Source organism: Mustela putorius, unplaced genomic scaffold, assembly GCF_011764305.1.
Source record: "Mustela putorius furo isolate JIRA1106 unplaced genomic scaffold, ASM1176430v1.1 tig00537335_pilon_pilon_pilon, whole genome shotgun sequence".
Classification (NCBI taxonomy): Eukaryota; Metazoa; Chordata; class Mammalia; order Carnivora; family Mustelidae; genus Mustela; species Mustela putorius.
In genome coordinates, this window is record NW_025422457.1 from 3004857 (window position 1) to 3026142 (window position 21286).

The 21286-nt window shown below is 41.8% G+C and overlaps 1 protein-coding gene across 3 annotated transcripts in view; it reads left to right on the forward strand.

Moving 5' to 3' along the window:
* Positions 1-17500, forward strand: part of NPL (N-acetylneuraminate pyruvate lyase) — a 35443-nt gene extending 17943 nt beyond the window's left edge. For all 3 annotated transcript variants that reach the window (XM_045074319.1, XM_045074318.1, XM_004767921.3), the window contains 8 exons: positions 291-348; positions 5247-5322; positions 6792-6884; positions 7580-7728; positions 7858-7904; positions 10168-10252; positions 12976-13015; positions 16911-17500. In XM_045074319.1, coding sequence (XP_044930254.1) covers positions 291-348; positions 5247-5322; positions 6792-6884; positions 7580-7728; positions 7858-7904; positions 10168-10252; positions 12976-13015; positions 16911-17095 — 733 coding nt within the window. In that variant the 3' untranslated portion in view covers positions 17096-17500. The remainder of the gene's footprint in view (positions 1-290; positions 349-5246; positions 5323-6791; positions 6885-7579; positions 7729-7857; positions 7905-10167; positions 10253-12975; positions 13016-16910) is intronic.
* Positions 17501-21286: the final 3786 nt, after the last annotated feature.

A 21286-nucleotide genomic window follows, 5' to 3' on the forward strand; every position in this document is an offset into this window, starting at 1 on the left:
GTCTCCACGCACAGATCACCAGCAACACACCATCTAAAACAGTGCTTTGTCCAAACACGCATTCACATACTGATGAACTGACTCTTGGTGTCAAAACTTTACTCCCTGGACATTTTTTTAAATCCCTCATTAGACTAATTTTAAATAGACCACCATAGAATTTAATAGTTTGGGGGTTGAGATTAGAGGGCCATTAGCTAACTGCCAAAACCAGCACAACCCGGGGTAGTTCAGCCCTTCTGCATTCCTGTAAACTTCCAAGTGATACAACAGTGTTTCCTCTTTTATAGGTTGGATCAGGTGGTAATTCACGTAGGAGCCTTGAGCTTGAAAGAATCACAAGAACTGGTATGTACGTAAGTCCATCTGGGAGAGACCACTCCAGGGGCCTCCTATTCCTTTTATTATGGGAGTATGGTTGACATATACAATATTATATTAATTTCAGGTGTGCGACATAGTGAATCAGTAATTCTGTGCATTACTCAGTGCTCACTGGGATAAGTGTAGTTGCCATCTGTCGCCCGACAACGTTATTACAATATTATTGACTACGTTCCAGGCGCTATACTTTTCATGTCTGTGACTTGTTTATTTTATAACTAAAAGTATGTACCTCTTAATCCCCTTCACTTATTTTGCCCATTTCCCTACTGGCAACTACTAGTTTGTTCTCTGTTTTTATGAGTCCATTGTTAGTATTTGTTTATTCGTTTGGGGTTCTTTTAGACTGTGAATAAGGGAAGGGGCTCCTTTTTTATGCTGAAGTTAAACCCAATACCATTTTTGCTATATACTGGATGCTGTTATTGGGGAATATGAGATGTGCGGTGTCAGAGCTCACGATCCAGGAGCAGACACAGCCATAATGAGTGTAGCCCGAGTGACTAATTCCTATAGCAGAGTTTGGAGTAGGAGACAGAGACACCTCCTCCTCTGAGCCAAGTGGGGGTGGGTATAGATGTAGCTCAGTTTGCAAAAAAGGAGAAGAACTTGAGCCAACCTCAGTGTCTCTAGGAAGCAAAAGGCAAAGCCATCTGCTGGGCATAAAGGAAGATGGGATTCAGATGTGAAAAGCGGTAAAAATTGAGAATTGCTGCCCACAGGAATGGGAAGGAAAACTGAAACACAGAAATTTTGTCCCTACCCATGCTCATATCAGCATTATTTATAATAGAGAGATGCGGAAGCGACCCAAATACCCGTCAATGGATGAATAGATAAACAGAATGTGGTATATACCTACTATTAAAGGACAAAAATACAACTGAGTAATTTGGAAGATCAAAGTGGCTTTATTGAATGAATCCAGCAGCATCCAGTCTAGCAAATAGAAAAGAGCTCTGTCGAGCTGTGGAAAAGGAAAGGTTTTTAAAGACAGAAGGAGCAAGAAAAAGGAAATTATTAGCAAAGAACACATTGTTTTAAGCAAGGTCACCCTCCAAGGGGGAAAGGTGGAGGTCTGACTGTGGATTTCCTAGGGCTGACCAGGAAATTCCATGTTGACAGTTTAAAGATCACATTCCAAGGGCACCTGGGTGCCTCAGTGGGTTAAAGCCTCTGCCTTCAGCTCAGGTCATGATCTCAGAGTTGTGGGATCGAGCCCCACATCGGGCTCTCTGCTCACTGGGGAGCCTGCTTCCCTTCCTCTCTCTGCCTGCCTCTGTCTACTTGTGATCTCTCTCCCTCTTTGTCAAATAAATAAATAAATAAAATCTTTTTTAAAAAAAATAAAGATTACATTCCTGGGAGGATTGAAACTACAGCCAGGTTAGGTGTTAAATCTTGGTTTGCTGACATGGGGCCTTAACATAAGTGACTCCATTTGGGTCCTGTGGATTTTTTTTTAACAATACAATAGAATATTATTCAACCATAAAAAAGACGGGAATCCATCCTGTCACATGCTGTAATATAGGTGAACCTCTTTGAGGACATTACGTTTAAATTAAATAAGTCTGTCACTAAAAGACAAATACTGGGCACCTGGGTGGCTCAGTGGATTAAAGCCTCTACCTTCAGCTTAGGTCATGGTCCCAGAGTCCTGGGATCAAGGCCCGCATCGGGCTCTGCTCAGCAGGAAGCCCGTTTCCTCCTCTCTCTCTGACTACCTCTCTGCCTACTTGTGATATCTCTCTCTATCAAATAAATAAATAAATAAAATAAAATAAAAGACAATACTATATGATTCCTCTGAAATGATGTATCTAAAATAGTCAAATTCATAAAAACAGTAAGTAGAATGGTGGTTACCAGCGGCTAGAGGAAGAGAGAATTATTTAGTGGGTCTAGAGTTTCAGATTTGCAAGATGAAAAGCTCTAAAGATCTGTTTTATAACAATGTGATTATAACTTAAAACTACTGAACACTTAAAAATGATTGACATGGTAAATTTTATATGGTTTTGTGGCAATTAAACAAAATTTTTTTTGTAGTAGGCTCTATGGCCAGCATAGGGCTTGAACTCCCGACCCTGACATCGGGAGTCCCTTGCTCTACCAACTGGCCCAGCCAGGCACCCCTAATTAGTTAAAATTTTAAAAAAGATTGCCCATGGTGCTAAAGACCAACTGAAGTCATAAGTCATAAATTTGTCTTACTACCATTCAACTAAGTCGTGAAAATTTCTTTCTAGGTACAGTCTCCAACCAGAACATAGGTTCCAGAATACAAACAGCTGGATTGCTCCAGGTTTAGAGATTAGCAGATCAGGTGGCGCACAGGGCAGGAATGGAAAGAGTAACACTTTCTGGGAGAAAAGTACATGACTTGGTTGTTTTGAGGACTTCGTGAATTGGGTGAAAAAAGAAAGCTTGAAAGTGTTGAGGTATTTACCCGATGGTCCAGTACCTGGACCACTACTCAATTCACCATACTTTCAGAATTTATGTATTCTGATTCCAAAGATTACAATGACTTGATCTAGCCCCAGCATCGTCCTGATGGGTTCTCTTTGTTTCTCATTACTGAATTTAGAAATGGGATGTATAATATATATTTGCAAAGTCGTAATTCACTATTGTCAGGCATGCCACAAGGGAAGGCATATTGCTAGGTTGTTGCTTAATAAGTCTAGAATCAAAACGTGGAGACTTGATTTATCCTTCTGATGCATGATTTGTTCTTACAATAGGCCTTTCAATTAAGGTAGTGTGATGTAGGAGATTTGTTTTCATCTCTTTTTAATTGCTTTTTTTTTTCCTATGTGTGATATAAATTTTAACATTTTGTCATGACAGGAAAGATTGTCATCCATCAGGCTGAGCTCTAGAATAGAGCAGAGATAATCTTAGTATAGAGGTAATCCTCCTGCTATAGGGATAATCCCTTACTATGTGGATAATCTTGCCAATGAGACTGTAATTTGGTATTTGCTTAGCCATAACTCCATTGGATGTTGTTTGAACGGGCACTGCCATTAACTGTCTCTTAGCTATTTCCTTTTTCTTTATTTTCAGCTAAGGTTATCCTTCTAGTCTTGTCCTTAACAGAGTGCTAAACAAATGATTGAAATATATAACATCCAATTGGTGTTAATGAAATTAAACCCAATGTCACAATTGGTCTTTGGACTGTATCCCGGTCTTCTCTTTGGCTCTCCTACTTTTGCAGGAAGCTAATCCCATCTATTAGAGATAGATATTATTAAAGTCTTAGAGAGAAATATTTTTCCCTTTTAGGTAGGGGGACATGTTCTGAAGGACTCAGCAAGTCCCTGCTATGTGCTTATCACCATAATTCACTAACTATACACGAGAGTGAGTAAGATCTCACACCCGCCTGTAGGAACTCATTCTATTTGAGAATTGTCACTGTACACACTGTCTTGCAATGTAGTAGATTTTAGGTTTCAAAATAGTTAAGAATGTTTTAAGGGCCCAGCAGAAGGAAATGGTCTTTTTTTTCTGGAGGAATTTAAGAAAACCCTAAAATAGTGGTACACTGTATCTTCCTTTATGTGCATAATCTTTTTCTTCTTAAAATTTTTCAACTGCATTCCCAATCCATAAGTTAAAAATTTTAAATAAATTTAGAATAAACTTTAAAATATGACTATTATATCATTGGGCAGGAAAGACAGCATCATCCAATGGGCTGAACACCAGAAGAGAAATTACACTTGCAAGTTTCTCTAATAATAGTTATAATTATTACAATGAAACACTCATATCTCTGTTAGCAAGGTTTTTTTGTGCTGACAAAGTCTGAAGAAGTATAAGATTAAATGCACGGGTCACCTCCACCCAGGTTCTCTACTTTGCAATTTGGGATTTTTCCTGCTGACATTCATTGTTAAATTTGGCTTATTTTCTTCTCTCTAGTGATGCATCTGTTGGCAAATTTGAGGTTTGTTGCTACTCTCAGTATGTAAGATATAGGCAAATGTAGTAGGTCACTTATTCCAAGATAGTTGTGATATTGTGATTTACAATAAATAAATAAATAAATAAATAAATAGATATGGTCTTTGTCCAGTTTCTGGCACAGAGTTCCTAACACTCTTGCAGTTTTCTGTGATGAGAACAATAAAACTGTCTCTTATTGTATGAATGATGTGGTTTTTAGAAAGCAACTGAAGATGAGGGCTGGTTGCCAGGAGACCAACCGTGTGATCAGAGGGCTGGAACTTTCAGTCCTACCCGACCTCCACCTCTGGGGAGAAAGGAGGGACTGGAGGTTGAATCCATCACCAGTGGCCAGTGATGAAATCAGCCATGCCTATGCAGTGAGGTCTCCATTAAAACCCAAAAGGGCAGGTTTCAGAGGGCTTCCAGGTTGGTGAACATGTGGAAATTCGGGGAGAGTGGCACACCCACACTTGGACAAGACATGGAAACTACAGGCCCTCTCTCCATGCCTTGTCTTGTGCATTTCTTCTACCTGGCTGCTCCTGAGTTATATCTTCCTTAATAAACTGCTGGTCAAATGTTCCCCTGAGTTCTGTGAGCCCAAGGAGGAGATCGTTAGAACCTCCCAAGTCTGTAGCCAGTTGGTCAGAAGCACAGGTGATGACCTGGACTTGTGATTAACATCTGAAGTTCAGGGAAGCAGGGTCGTCTTGTAAGACTGAGCCCTTAACCTGTGCAGTCTGATTCTGTCTCCAGGTAGATAGTATCAGAGTTGAGTAAGCTTGCAAGACATGCAGCTGGTATTGGAGAATTTCCTGTTGATGAGGGGAAACCACCCCTCAACCCACAAACATCAGAATTGGGACCAGACCCATAAAGGTCTTCTTCTTTTCAAGGCCCGACATGCCGCAGAAATAGGAGCTGATGGCATCGCTGTCCTTGCACCTTTCTTTCTCAAGCCAGGGAACACAGGTAAGCAGGTCGTCCAAACACGTGGGGCCTCACGTGGTCCACTTCTTTGGCCTTCATTCAAAATGGTCATACTGAACTCCTGGAAGTAAAGTTGTGTGGACCGACGGCGTGAAGTTGCGGTGGTGCAGCAACTGTCCAGAATATTTGGTCTCCCTGAATCCATAAAAGAAACGACCCCTTTAAGAAGGGCTTCAGCTTGTTTACCAAGTAATCTGATTGGGTCATCCACCAAGCCCCAGGTCAACCTCCAGGTGCAGGTTAGGCATCCACTCCTAGTCCAGTCGGTTGTGTAGTGTCAGAGCCACATGGCAAAGCATGGGTCATTTTTCTCAAAAAAAGAGGAATATGAGTGATGGGCATCTTGAGACTTCATGTTCTAGTCAAGGTAGGGTGAGTAATGAATTAGAGGGAGATTTCAGAGAAAGATCCATTGTCTTCCAAAATACCAAGTTAATTGCTTTCTCCTTCTCTGCTTTCTCTACAGCAATTATTTGTGGCTTCCAAGTGTACTGAGTCTTTTTAATCCTTCTGATTAGCAAACAAAGAAGTACAAATTTTGAAAGGATTGAAGACAGACAATCCATGATTGCATGCATGATTAAATAAAATCAAAGCTAAATGTAATTGGGTCAAAGTAATTGTGAAATTCATCTAATATTGGTAGAGAGAAAATAACTGTTAATATAGGATAAGTGATGTAAAAACTGCTATTTTGAGAATTCAGAATGAACATATTTTAAAACTTTTTTTCACATGATTATAAAAATTTTATGTCAATACATTTCCCTAAAAGAAAAAAGAAAGATAATGAGTTATACATAATAATTTTCTCCAGTATTTATCATGGGCAGAGTACGTCATCACAGTGTTCAGATGATGTACAGAAGATTCTCCCTCCCACTCCGCAGTGTAAGCAGGTCTGAGGGATTTTATTCATCCTCCTTAGCAATGTCGCTGTGAAAACTCACGGAGGACGATGTAGGAAATTGCAAATCCTCAGTAAACTAGAATGAATTCTCTTCTGCTCTATCTGGTTTTCTCCCAAAACTGGAGAAGTGCCAACCTCTGGTGGAATTATGGTGACATGTGCCGCTATTCTTATAACTTCCCTCTTTGAGCCAATGTTTATATTTTTGTTGTAGAATTTTCCCAGTTACAACTTGATGATTCTGATCCTAATGCAAATTCCTTGTTCACTGACCACATTTAACCCTTGTTGGGATAAGAGCACAAGAGTCCTACTGATGGGCTTCTGGCTTTGATAAGAGTATTATTTCATGAGCTTCTCTTAATATGTGGGAAGGTTTACACCAGTTTTTTAATAGTATTTTAGTATGGCAGGAAAGTGATCATCTTATTTTGGCCTTCTGAGAGGGATGGTTGCATTCCAATAGATGGTTAATTTTTTACCAGGGGAAGTTAGTGTTTCATACTTGTTTACACGGTGGCTTTTCCTGCTGTTCTTTCAGATGTCTTGATTAATTTCCTAAAGGAGGTGGCCGCTGCTGCCCCAGCATTGCCATTTTATTACTATCACATTCCAGCCTTGACAGGGGTAAAGAGTAAGTAATGTTTCTCCCCGTGTGTCTTTCCCTCCATCTCTCACATCTTACCCTGTTTCAGTAACAAACTCCCACTCCATTGCCCTCCACCCCAGGTCACAAAAGCATAAAACTGTTGACCAGGTAGTTCAAATTGGCTCCAAAATAAGTCAGTCTTATCAAAAATAATTCACTCCTACCGATCATTGACACTATCTTATAATGAAAGTTTTTACACAGTGTTAGGGGGAGGGAGAAGCAGGCTCCCTGCTGAGCGTGCAGCCCAAACCTGATGTGGGACTCGATCCCAGGATGGGATCATGACCTGAGCCAAAGGCAGCCACTTAACTGACTGAGCCACCCAGGCACCCCTTCTTTTGACTTTTCTTTTATTGCTACTGTGCTTCTCCAGAAAGGGGATTGTTACAATTAGATGAAATTTCTTAGGAGATTATTTTTTGGATTCCGTTCCTTTCTACTTCCTTAAAAGAAAAAAGATAGATGTTGTGATTTGAAAACATTCATCTGTTGTCTTCGAGGAATGGAAGCCTGGAGGCTGAAATTTAACAAGTCATAGGAACTACTAAGTGGGGGCAAGTGACGTCCAGCTGCGAACAGCCCCTGGCACTCAGCGCAGATATGAGGGGCTCTACGTGATGGGACTTGACTTTTTCTGGACGTGTGCAGTTTCGTGAGGCATTTTCTGTCTTGAGCAGTTCGTGCTGAGGAATTGTTGGACAGGATCCAGGAGAAGATCCCCACCTTCCAAGGGCTGAAGTTCAGTGACACTGATCTCTTAGACTTCGGGCAGTGTGTTGATCAGAATCGCCAGCGACAGTTTGCTCTCCTTTTTGGGGTGGATGAGGTAAGTTATCCACTGGCCTGTCCCAGCAGGGAAGTTACCCTCCAGAACAGTTTGTAAGCTGTTTAGGTTGCAAGATATTTTCTCTCACTCTTTTTCATTCAAGTGAATCCTCTGTGTGTTTTTGCTTAGCAACTGTTGAGTGCCCTGGTGATGGGAGCAACTGGAGCAGTCGGCAGGTGAGGCTGATTCATTTCTCCCAGCATTTGTAACTGTGAAGCACCCCCAGGGAGGCATTTGCTGCATATGTGTTTATACTTCTTGCACAGACACCTTTTCTAATAAAAGCTGCCTTTCTTTCCCTCAGTCTTTCCATAAAAAGAAATTAAGTAGAGCTTAGCAGTTTATTAGCAACTCAGTCACTGTTATTAGAAGCGTCTGTTGCAATTAGAGGTGAGGAACTTGAGCTAAGAGCCTGCACAGAACTTGCCAGAAATTACTTAGTTACTAGTAACAGAAACCCATTGAAAGTAGCTAATGTGGAAGAAGATACATTATTATCAACTACTGGGAAATTGGGTAAAACTCAAGAGGAGGAAATGCAGCCAGGCCTCAGCTAAGGTGAGAACCTAGGACCACAAAGCTCTCAACAGGCAGGACAGATGATTCTCCACCTGTGCTCCTCTGGAGACTCTCACCCCTGCGTCTGTCCGCACACCTCTCTCTTTCCCTCTTTTGCTCTCCGGGTGCCCTCTCTACACTTCAGCATGCACAGGGACAATCGTGGCTGCCCGGTCGTGAATCTCATCTCAGGGTATCACGAGATAGCACTGCCTGTTTGGCTCGCCCAAGTCCAGTCAGCTGCAGCCAGAAAAGTAGAATCATGTGGCCTGATGCCTTCTCAGCAGAGGCAGGCAATTCAATTAGCATGTCTACTGCACTTGTTTACCCAGTTCATTAGAAACGTGCCTGCAAGGGATTGAGTGAAATATTCATGTCAACTGAAAGTGCATTTCCTTCCTATGGGAAAAGGGTAGGAGAAGCAAAATAATATTGATAACATGTCTTGTTGACCATAGCTTTGTTGAAGAACAAGTAGAATAAGTAAGTTAGGTAAGTTATTCACTAGGCCAGGATGGCCCACAACATCCATTGCCACTGCAGGGACATTTCTACCATGGGAACCTGAATGCCTGGATCTGCTGACCATGAAATTCTTACATTTTTTTTACTTTTGTTTTTTGGCCTCCATACTAGGCATTTTAATTCTGTCAACATAATCTGTAAGTGAAGTACGTTTCGTTAGACTTTATTTCTTCTTAATTATAATTATATTCCTCTCTGACTAAATATGCCTAAGACCCCTGGGATTTGAATTTTAGGATTCTGAAACTCCTCAGACATATTGTGACTTAGGAGTGTTTCACATCTGTAAGTGACTTACCTCAGCTATTATATTTTATTTTTCCTTATTTTATTGCCAGAAGATAATGTGAACTTCACGTTCTTGGAATCCCTTGCTGTTTACTCCAGGGTCTCCATGTATGAAATACCAACAGCATTCTATTTTTGATATATCAAGATAAATGTATTTTTCTAAGACTGACTTATATGAGAAGTTTTAGAAACTAGGGAAGCATCCTTGTTTGTAAACGTCTACCCTGCTGATTTCTCGAAGAATTCGGTCATTCGTCTAAGGTATTTGTCTTTACTGGTAGAGTTGGATATTATTTTTTTAAGTCCACATTTTATCAGATCAAATAACTTATTCTCACCTGCATTTTTGCTGAGTGCTAGCAGATGGCAGCATGAAATGACGAAAGCCTCTGCCACAATGGTGTAGCCTTCTGTAAGTCATAGTTTCTTCCCAACCAAACAGAAGCCAGGGTTTTGAGAGAATTAGACACGATTTATGTCAGGCCCCGGGAACACAATAGACAATAAATGATCTCTCATTTTATTATCATCTTCATTAATATTATTAGAAAGTAGTCTCTAGGTAATATATAAATTGTGTAAGCGCACGTACTGCAGGTAATACATAAACCGGCAGGGAACTCAGATGCTCTGCTGGGATTTGCCCGTTTCACCCAGCTCCTCAGCATAAGGCTTTTCGGCCTCCTCTCAGATACTACATTTTACCCACAGTTTGAGTCTAGCTTTGTGCCTGTGCGTGTGCCTTGGGGCAGGTGTTGGCTTCAGTCCCTCCCTACCAAATACACCTCCATCTCTAGCTTTTTTCCCTTTTTTCTCACTTTATCCTTTTCCCACTTTTCTTCTTTTTCTTTATCCTCTTTGGTATTCTGTGCCTCCTCTTGGCACCGCTTACTGTTGCTAGATAACTCAGAAGCGAAGACACCTGATCTCTAATAGACTAGGGCCAAAAAATAGACTTCTGGAAGGCCTGGTATATTTCTCCCTTTTAGGCATCAAAGGGACTTGAAGATTTAGGTGTCTCCCACTGAGTTACTGATCCTGCAGTGTGTACTGTTTTCTTTCCAGTACCTATAACTACCTGGGAAAAAAGACAAACCAGATGTTGGAGGCTTTTGAACGAAAGGACTTCTCTTCAGCCCTGAACCATCAGGTTAATTTTTCTTTCCCGCTGGCTAGTCCTTATTCTCTCTCACCAGCACTCCTAGCACACCTGCCCTTGTTAAAATTGCCTCACTGCCTCTTTCTTTACTTTCCTTCTGCTTCTTACCTGTTCTTGTTTAAAGCCAAACCTATCCCGATTGTCTGTGTTCCCCACGTGTCCAATCAGGACAGGCCCCATACAGGAATGATCTTTCTCTGTGTTCCTCCTAGAAACGATCTTACTTTTACTTTATGTTCAAAGTATTTTTGTGACTATAAAATAATAGCGATAGCGTTCTGGAGAAATGACCACATGCCATCCCCTTGAGGACTTCACACCCAAGTCACCAGAGTATATGAAGAAGCCGTGACGCTGGTAACCCAGAACAGGGAGACTCAATCCAAAGTCAGAGCAGGTCAGTCATTTTCACCTGCCACGTGTTGAGAACTGGAAGCATCTACCAAGCAGAAACAAGAGCCAAGTGGGTGATCTAAAAGGAGACACTGACTTCGAAAGAGGAAGAGAAAAGCAGCAGGAGCTGATGGGTTACAGGGAAGACCCGAGATGGGGAGAAATGGTGGCTGCCACTAATGTTACACTGAGGGCAGGCAGCTGTCCGGAGAATGGAGAGTCTCACAAAAGGAAGAACCAGTCTCTGAGCTGGGTAGTATGTGTGCTTGAGGTCAGTGGAATGAGGTGGAAAGAAACAGCATAGGCACAAGAGAAGGACTTATCAGAGGTCAAGAGGCATAGGGATTTTTTAAGATGGTAAGAATAACTGAGTGGAGTATCCCAAAAAGATAAGTGAGAGCGAAAGGCATGAGCCAGATTGGAATAGTGCTCAGCCCCGATGGTGTAGCTTCCCAGTGAAAATTATTTCTGAAAATTCCAGCCTGTTCTGAGTTGTATGAGAGGGAAACCAGAGGACAGAATCGACAGGGAAATGGTTGTGAGAGGAGCCCTTCCATTTAGCAGCTTCTTTTTTTTTTTTTTGACTAGTCCAGCTTCCACCCTCTCCCCCATTAGTCCCACTCAAATAAGTCATCCTGCTCGAAAAGGTACTGGTAAGGAGTGTAGCTTACCCCATTCTCTGGCTTTTCTTACAGAAGGCTAGTGTGCGTGTGTCTCATCGACTCCGTTATTCAAATGCCAAGGGCTGAGCCAAGTGCGTAACTTCGGTCAGGCCGGTCTCTGTTGTAAAGGAACTTGCAGTCAAGTGAAGAAGCAGACCAACAAGTCAGGGTGGAATTTATTCATTCTCAAGAACTTAAATGCCATCTGTTGTATTTACATAAGTGAAATGACATGTGTACAGAGATGCTTCGTACTGTGTTGTTTATAAGAGCAGAAGACAGCAGCAACCCAGATACCCAGCCATAAGGAAAGGGTTAAAAACATCATGTTTGAGTGATGCGATGGAATTATATGCAGCCCTTAAAAGGACAAGATCATTTTCTATGTATAAATCTGGAAAGATTTCATGGTATATTGAGTGTACAAAAGCAGCGGCATATAGAGTTGTGAATGTAATATACTACAGTTTGTGTGTGAGGGAAAAAAGAACATATATATACATGTTTTTAAGGCTCTGGGTGTTAAAAGTTCACTCTGTACTGAATTTTTTGTTACTAGACTGTATATAATTGGTTAAAACAACATAAAATGTTAATCAAAAATGCATCTCTTAATGAAATGGATGAGAGCCTGTTTTTATGAATTAGCTTACACGTTCATGGATGAAGATTACTTAATGCTAGGGTGAGTTGCATTTCAGCATCAATACTATTTATGTTTTTTGGTTTTAGAGAAATAAATGCTATGAAACCCTGTTCATATAAATTAGTAGTAAGAATAGAAGAAATTCTGTTATAGTAATGTCACTCAATTCTTTGAATAGTTTTTTGAGTTGTGTTAAAAACCATAGAATGCTTTAGTGATTTTCAGCTGACAGCCTGAGAAGCAACATTGAAAGCAGTAATGAAAGCAAAAAGTTGAAAGCCCTATAATTTTTTAGAGGACGTGATACCTGTTAACTAGAGGAATCGCTTTTTCACTTTGTCGATGCCAGTACCAATATTTTGATTTGCTCCTTTATTCAGTTCCCAGAGGTGTCCCAAGTAATACAGGCAGTGCCGAAGCAATGATATAGGAAGTACATCTTTATTTTTTTCAAAAGTGGGAAGAGGAGCACTCACGAAAAGGAAATCTGAACAGTCTACACCTCCATGTAAATTCTTAGTCTCATTTAGTTTAAGAAAAATAGCACTTACAAAAAAAAAATAGCACTTACAGAAGTTAAGGATCCAGAAATTATTTATTCCCATAAATCTTAGCCTTCCTAAGTGCTCCTAGATATCTTAGAGAGTACCTTAGAAATTAGCATACCCCAGTTTGAAAACAACCACAGTAGCTGATAAGTTTAGATGAATAAGGATCAGCTAGATGATGAAGGCTGCCCACCCCCCGTCTTAACTCTGTTGTGCAATTCTGTCTTTGGCACTTCTCTGCATGGCCCCCTTTGTATAAAGCTTATGTGTATGAAAAGAGCCTACCTTATCCTGGATGGATCTCAACCATCCTCACTTGGGGGTTTTTCTCCACTCTGACAAGCCTTCAGAAAACTAAGGTGGTGGGCTTTTTCTTTTGGGGTTTCTGTCCTTTGACCTCCAAAATTTCTACATTGTTATCATAGCTTAGTGATACTGACTGTCAATTTTTTTTTTCCTTTCCAGTTTTGTATTCAGAGATTTATCAACTTTGTGTTCAAACTTGGTAAGTTTTCTACTTTGTCTGCTTTGACTTTTAGGGAAATGGAAGACCATCACTTTCTGTGAGGGTTCAACAAGAACACTTTTCACTGTTCTGATGCAAGCAGAATTTTATTTCCGATACTAGCCTCAGGGCCAACCTATAAAGTCGTGAAGTAAATCTGGTTGGCACCCTTCTACAACCTTGTCCGTCCATCTTCGCGCTTTGCTTGCCTCCCCACTCTGCACACCACCTTCTGATTCTTCTCAGCACTCGCTCCCTGTTCGTGCCTCTGCTCCTTAAAATTCTACTGCATCTTGGCTGATTTCAGCCTGAGTGCTTGGAGGAAGGCAGTCTGAGTATAGATCTTACTAAATTGTGAATGACTGACAGCTCTCCCAAGAGTATTTGCAATGTAAAAAGAGTTTATTAACATTTGTAAGCTCAAATGGATGGAGGTTTGGGTAATATGACAAAGTAAAATTTGAGGGAAATACATTGAATTTGCATAGAAAAGCCTTTTCAGAGTCTCCTAAATATTATCCCATCACAGATGACAGATGCCACCATTCATTCCACTTCTGAGGAGACTGATCCTTCCTGAGAACCTGGGTCAAGTCCAGAAAAAGTTTTAAGTTTTATTCTTGGCAGACCACCCACGTCCCTTTCAGAGCCTTTCTGGCTTATCCTGGCAACTCCCCCAAGCCCAAGCACCTATTACGTGATATGGCCCACATTCTTGAAGGGCTCTCTGCTCGCTCTCTTAATCCTTCAAAGACAGTGTTTCCCATCTGCTTTTTTTTTTTTTTTTGAAGATTTTATTTATTAATTTGACAGAGAGAAATCACAAGTAGACGGAGAGGCAGCCAGAGAGAGAGAGAGGGAAGCAGGCTCTCTGCCAAGCAGAGAGCCCGATGCGGGACTCGATCCCAGGACTCTGAGATCATGACCTGAGCCGAAGGCAGTGGCTTAACCCACTGAGCCACCCAGGTGCCCCTCCCATCTGCTTTTCACTTTCATGATTTCTGTCATTATTATGTGCCACAAGTATCATTAGTTACCTATTATCATTCCCTTGTCCCAAGTAGTACTTTTCACAAGATTGTGGGTTTGGTGTGATAGTTATATATATACCTAAGGTTCATTTAAATAAATATTGAACTATTTTTTTTAAGATTTTATTTATTTATTTGTGAGACAGAGAGGGAGAGTGCATGCACAAGCAGACAGAGGTAGAGAGAGAAACAGGCTCCCTGCCGAGCAAGGAGCCTCATGTGGGACTCAATCCCAAGACCCTGGGATCCTGACCTGAGCTGAAGGCAGCGGCTCAACGAACTGAGGCACTCAGGCATCCCAATAAATTGAACTATTAAAACTAGAACCAAAAATGTACCTGTGTCTATTTAAGATCATTCTGTATGCCAGCAGTGAGACTGTAACATTTTTGCCAAATACAGCTCTAAGATATTAGCTAAAAAAATTTACTCTTTAGGCAGAATATTTGCATTTTAAAGACATGGACTTGGGGCACCTAGATGGCCCTGTTGGTTAAGTGCCCAACTCGACTTCAGCTTAGGTCATAATTTCAGTGCCATGGGACTGAGCCTCATGTTGGGCTCCGTGCTGGACCTGGAGTCTGCTTAAGATTCTCTCTCTCTCTCTCTCTCTCTGCCCCCCTCCCCGGATAGAAAGAAAGCTAGCTAGCTAAAGTGGACTCTTTTTTTTTTTTTAAAGATTTTATTTATTTATTTGACAGAGAGAAATCACAAGTAGGCAGAGAGGCAGGCAGAGAGAGAGAGAGAGAGGAGGAAGCAGGCTCCCTGCTGATCAGAGAGCCCGATGCGGGACTCGATCCCAGGACCCTGAGATCATGACCCGAGCCGAAGGCAGCGGCTTAACCACTGAGCCACCCAGGCGCCCTGCTAAAGTGGACTCTTGAAGATAAGTTTTATGATTTAAAAGAATGTATCTTTAAAGAAATCATTTCAGGGGCGCCTGGGTGGCTCAGTGGACGTGGGCGCCTGGGCCGCTGCCTTCGGCTCAGGTCATGATCTTAGGGTCCTGGGATCGAGTCCCACATCGGGCTCTCTGCTCAGCAGGGAGCCTGCTTCCTCCTCTCTCTCTTTCTCTGCCTGCTTCTCTGCCTACTTGTGATCTCTCTCTGTCAAATAAATAAATAAAATCTTAAAAAAAAAAAAAAAAAGAAATCATTTCAGACTTCTTTAGCAGGTTGGAGCTTTTCACAGTTTAGACAAGGAGGGAGTTAGCTTAATAAACTTGTAGTCTTCTTGTGAGGGCAGCTCCCTGTTCTGCCATTTATAATAGGCCTGGAAGGGCCATTTTGCATTCATCAAAATATACTGTATATCTTTGGTCAAACTAATAGTTTCCTCCCAGATGCTCAATTGTTACATTAGTTAGCTTAGCAAAACAAAGTTACTTCTCATATGTGGGATCTAAAAGTATAGCCGGTTAAAACAACTGCTGTATTTCTGCTGTATTGTTTCTTTCTGCTGTATTGTTTTGGTAGATCTACCTTCAACATCCCTAATTCTATCTTCAGCTCTGCTTTGTCCTATTTCATTTCACTGAATATATATATTTTCTTCATTTCTAGCATTTCTTTTTTTTTAATTTTCCTGTTTTTGTTTTTGTTTTTAGATTTTATTTATTTATTTGCCAGAGAGAAAAAGATAACAAGTAGGCAGAGAGGCAGACAGAGAGAAAGGGGGAAGCATGCTCCCTGCTGAGCAGAGAGCCCGATGCGGTGCTCAATCCCAGGACTGGGATCCTGACCTGAGCAGAAGGCAGAGGCTCAACCCACTGAGCCACCCAGGCACCCCAAGATTTTCCTGTTCTTTATTTATATGCCCTTCTTGTAGCCTATGGCTTCTATTCCTCCTTCTATCTCTGTGAGGTCTCTCAGAATTGTGCATCATCTACTCCCAGGATGTGGGATTTGTCAGTTGTGCATTTGCAAGCTCTTGTGCAGCTTTTTTCTCATGTGTTTTATAATTTTTAACTTTGATTTTGTCTTCAGAGACTGTTGTTTTCTAGAGAATCCATTGAGCTGTAGGTTATAAAGTGTCTTAACAATTTGAGGCTCAGAGTTGTCCTATTTTTACATTTTTACATTCGCCTCTGTTGGACACTATAGTTTCACCAGTTCTAACCAGTATGTAGGTTAATTTCTTAGTACAGTTTTTACACCAAGTGCGTAATGCAAATCTGGATCCAGCATTCATCGATAGCACAGGCTTGGGATTTCTTTCATATGATCGTTTTCCCTCCACAGCCTGTCAGAAGTCAAGATTTCATGCCTCTCTGTCCCCAGGCCAGCAGGCCAGGTTTCTTCCACTGCCTTTCATAGAAGGCTGACCCCCAGTTTACCCAGGGCATTTAATTTCAGACCCCTGCTCTGCACAGACCCGAGGCTTCCTGTTGGATTCCTGCCCCAGCTTTATAACATGAGCTCTAAAACAGCAACGTCTTAAGGAGTGCATTTCTCAGGGACTTCTTAGATGTGCTTGAACTCAATTCTGCCTAAGCAATGAAGTCTTGTGTCCTCTGATCCACAGGCGTATATCCCTGAATCAGATCATCTTCATGGACCACCTGGCTTCGGCAACTCACACACTGACCTCTTTCTTTCTGATACCTTTGGTCCCTCCTTCTCCCTTTTGAGGCTGACTTTGAGTCTTCCTTTGTTTTGTTTTACAATTTGCCAGCTTTTCTACATGTTCAAGGCAGAAAGAGGGATTTCCTTTGCTCAGTCTGCCATAGTGATAAGAAATGTTCCCCTCTTTTACTTCCACCTTATCCTATTGTAGAAGTCACTAGACTGTGATCTCTGTTTTAGGATGTTTGTGGCAAAGTGGACGGTCCCAGTCACTTTTCCTTATTTATTTTTCCTTTCTAGGTTTTGGGGTGTCACAGACCAAAGCCATCATGACTCTGGTCTCTGGGATTCCAATGGGCCCACCCCGGCCTCCACTGCAGAAAGCTTCCAGGGAGTTTATTGCTGCTGCAGAAGCTAAGCTGAAGAGCCTGGATTTCCTTTCTTCCACTGATTTAAAGGATGGAAGCTTGGAATCCTGGAGCTAGTGCCTCTCTGTCAAATCAGAGTGTATGCGTTGAATGGTGCATTCATTTCTCAAGGACTTTTTAAATGAACTAAACTCTTTTCTAGCAAACAAAATCTTACCCCAATCACCAAGGATTTAAGTACCTTCTAAGATCCTAAAAATGCTCTATTTTGTGAAGGGGTAAAAACTCTAAAAGGAGTCATGAGCCCTGAGTCATTCAATATTTCACAGAATTTTTGTGGAGAAATTTCTGCTTATATGGATGAAATGGAATCAGGGGGGAAAAATGATAATGATTCATCCCATTGGCCTTTAGGAGCCCCCATTATCTTGATTTCTGATTCTTAATCCTATTTTAAATTTTAAAAAAATTTAAACCACTATAATGTACTTTGATTTTAAATAAATACTCATTTGGAATCTAGGACAACTCTGAGCTACTTCATTTAGGCAGGTACCCTTACTTGAGTGCCAAATTACAATGTTACTGAACTCTACACAACTGTTAACACACCAGCTCACTTGCTACTCAGTCTAATTCTAGAATATCTGCTTTCAAATTAACTGTGATGTCAGTTTTACCCCAACACACTGTGTTAGGTGAAAACTTGCTTCAGTTCTTACCACTCAAAGGTCCATCAGAGTAGCTTTTCACAGAACAAAGAAAAGGCCCTCCCCACAGATGAACTCAAGTCTCCACTTCTTGCTATACAGAGAACTTTTCAAAGCTCAGAGTCTAAACTGAAGAGCTCTCCACTGGGCACCACACACTTCCCCTTTCCCCACAGAAATTGAATGGCTTCCCCACAGAAAAAAGTGGCTCCCCCACAACCCCCTGAATGCCTGGAAACAAAGGCCAATATCTCCTCAATAGGGAGCCCAGGGTCTAACAGTTATTTCCTGGTCACACTTCCAGCACATTTCTTCAGTGAAGGAAGATTGGGGAGGACCCAAAAATTTCACTCAAGCTTTCCCTACATAACTTCCATTTATTTATTTATTTGTTTGTTTGTTTGTTTGACAGAGAGAGATCACAAGTAGGCAGAGAGGCAGGCAGAGAGAGAGGAGGAAGCAGGCTCCCCACTGAGCAGAGAGCCCGACGCAGGACTCGATCCCAGGACCCCGAGATCACGACCCGAGCCAAAGGCAGCGGCTCAACCCACTGAGCCACCCAGGCGCCCCATCCCTACATACCTTCTTTATTCTTTTCTTTCTCAGTAGCATGGCTGTTTAGTCTCCTTTCCAACAGACCCTGGTGAATGCTTCATAGTAACAAAGCCAGTCAGCTCTTGGTGACTGTAAACCTGACTCTCCAGTCTATCAATTACTGAGGATTTTGTCTTTGTTTCTTCTCTACTGAGTCTGCTCACTGGCAAAAGGAGAGTATTTGAAATTCGTATCCGTTTACTCTTTAATCTCTAAAAAGGAGAACTTTTTCAAAATGAGAATTTGAAATTATCTGTGGATTCAGTTACCATTGCCAATTGATTAACTGGTTAAACTGGTTAAGGGTTGTTATAGTTATGGCTCCTCACTCCTCTTTTTGCTCAGGAATGACATGTGCTGTTTCTCATATTTCTGTCTCCTTCAGGAGTAAGGCGTTGGAATAAGAAATTGAATGGCAGTGGTTTATGTGAGTTTATATTCTCTCACTGAAACTTTTCTTTGCAGCCATTAATTTCCTAAAGGAAGAAAAGGGAGGTTTTTCATTCTGAGGAGGTCCTATCCTTAAATATATTAAAGTCAAATTAATTTTTTCTATGAAGATAAATCTTGGATATCCACTAGCCAAGATATTTTTTTTTTTCTGTTTTTCTGAAACCAGTGCTTGGACAACTTTGAAGATGGTTAATAAGATCTTGTAAACACAAAGAGAAATAAGATGACTTTTCTTCAGTGACCAGGGTTGAATTTAGCTGTGTTCTAACATCCAGCTCCTTGGAAATAAATGAGTGTTACATAGTATAGTTACTAATAATGCATTTAATCAAAAGTAAATTTTTGGAACATGAATTTACTATTACCTTTGAATTTAGTTTTTAATACTAAAATAGTGATGTGAAATACTTCACTCAGCACAATGCTAAAAGCAGATTTTTAACTTGCTTGTTTCAAGATGGAATTCTGAGATTAATTCATTGGGGGATGGTGGAAAGACAAGTGATTCCAGGGATTGGTTTTACTTAGGATCTCTTGGGTTTATTCACAGATGTAAGAAAATGCCACAGTGTGTGGGGCACTGGTGGAGGTAGGGACTGGGTTAATGCATGCTCTTCTCCAGAAAGGCTGTGTGCTACAACTCGAGAGAAATTTCTTCTTTATGATCACCTGAAGGGCACATAAAATCCCTCTGCCAGGAATCTGGAGCCTGAGAAAAAGCTTAGTTGGGCTGGACTAGGCCAAGGGGCATTCTGAAATGAATGCAGTCCAAGACCAGGCACCCTCCTGGGCTTACCTGGGCTTTTCACGTAAAGAAGAATGGAGTGGGACTTACATGCCTGTCAAAGCAAGAGGAGCAGAGAATGGATCTAACCCATTTAACCACTGACATTATCACATGCTCACTCAACTCCAGTTTCCTTCAGTTACACAGAGAAGGAATCTTGGAATCAAAATTGTATTAACAGGAGAGCTAAGCCCTCGGTAGAGGTGGGAGATCACCTCACCCTTTGGATTTCTGGGGCTGAGAAATGGCTACTTGGTGGACAAAATAACCCAAATCCTGTTTTCTCTGCCAACCCCTTTGGTGACTCTTGAGAAATCATTTGTTACATAGGACACTTCTTTAGGACACTTTGGTTAGACACCAAAGGAAAAACCTTACAGAAATTTCCTAAATCTTAACCATGCAATCAGTAAATGTAATAGAATGGATCCCACAAAGTGTATATAGAACGTGTATCCAGCAGGACTTGTTACCGGTATCTGTACACCAGTTAACGTGGAGTGTTCAAGTTCTGCGCCACATGGACCCCCTCGGTACTTGGACATCATATTCACCTCCCATGTATTTTCTACACAGCAGACAGAATGAACTTCACCGGTGCCAGGTTGCCAGACTTGAGCCAGATGTTGGATGAGGCCCTGTAGGCACAGAAAATCTTTTAAAATATCAGCTTTTGGTGCAAAGGACAGGCCTCTCACCCATCAGCAAGCACGAATAACAAAATTACCACTGAGATCCTGTAAGTGGGCTCCCACTGATGGGCAAGGGTATCAGAGACTCAGAGTGATCTATATATAGTCTGAGTCCACTTGGCCCCATTTAAGGTCCCCTGCCTCGGGTAGGATTAGGTGGCACAAGGCCTATCCACTGCATTCCCAGGAATCCTTGGACTGCAGAACAACAAAGTGATCTACCTCAGGGCTCAAGGGAATAGGCACATCTAAACCGTCTCTTACTAAGAACTGCAGGTAATACTCACCAGCCCGGGTGGTCCGCAGGTTGCTGTTGCTATGGGGGCTCTCCAAAACGTTGACCCAGGGGACGCCTGGGTGGCTCAGTTGGTTAAGCAGCTGCCTTCGATCAGGTCATGATACCAGCGTCCTGGGATCAAGTCCCACATCGGGCTCCTTGCTCGGAGGGGAGCCTGCTTTTCCCTCTGCCTCTGCCTGCCATTCTGTCTGCCTGTGCTCGCTCTCTCCCCCCCCCTCTCTCTCTCTCTGACAAATAAATAAAATCCTTAAAAAAAAACATTGATCCAGTTGGTATCATCCTTGTTCTTTCCCTAAGGGAATAACCTCCCTCATCTTTGAGGTCCCAATTCGAGCAGCCCTCCTGAATCATCCCACTGAGTATTCTCTACCTTTTGCTCTCGAACCTGTCTGTGCAGAGATCACTGGGTCTGGCCAGAGGATGGTGGTGCAGGAGAAGAGAGACTAACTCCCACGAAACAGAGGGAAGCATCTCTCTGTCCCTTAGACTTCATGCAAGGTTGGAATCCTGGGAAGGAGCCACACAGGTAAAGAGAAGCACAGGGCGCATTCCAGGTGAGAGGAGCCAATGATCCAACAGTTCCAAGCCACAGCAGAGTCCGTGGAGTGTAAAGATCTGAACAGATGCCAGTGGGCCAGAGTTCAGACACCAAACAAAGAATAGGAAGGAAGAAGAGCTTAAAGCAACCAGAAGGAGCCAGATCCTGTAAGGCCTTATAAGTCATAGGATTGTTAAACTAAACATGTTATTCTGCATTTTGACTTTGCATGTGGA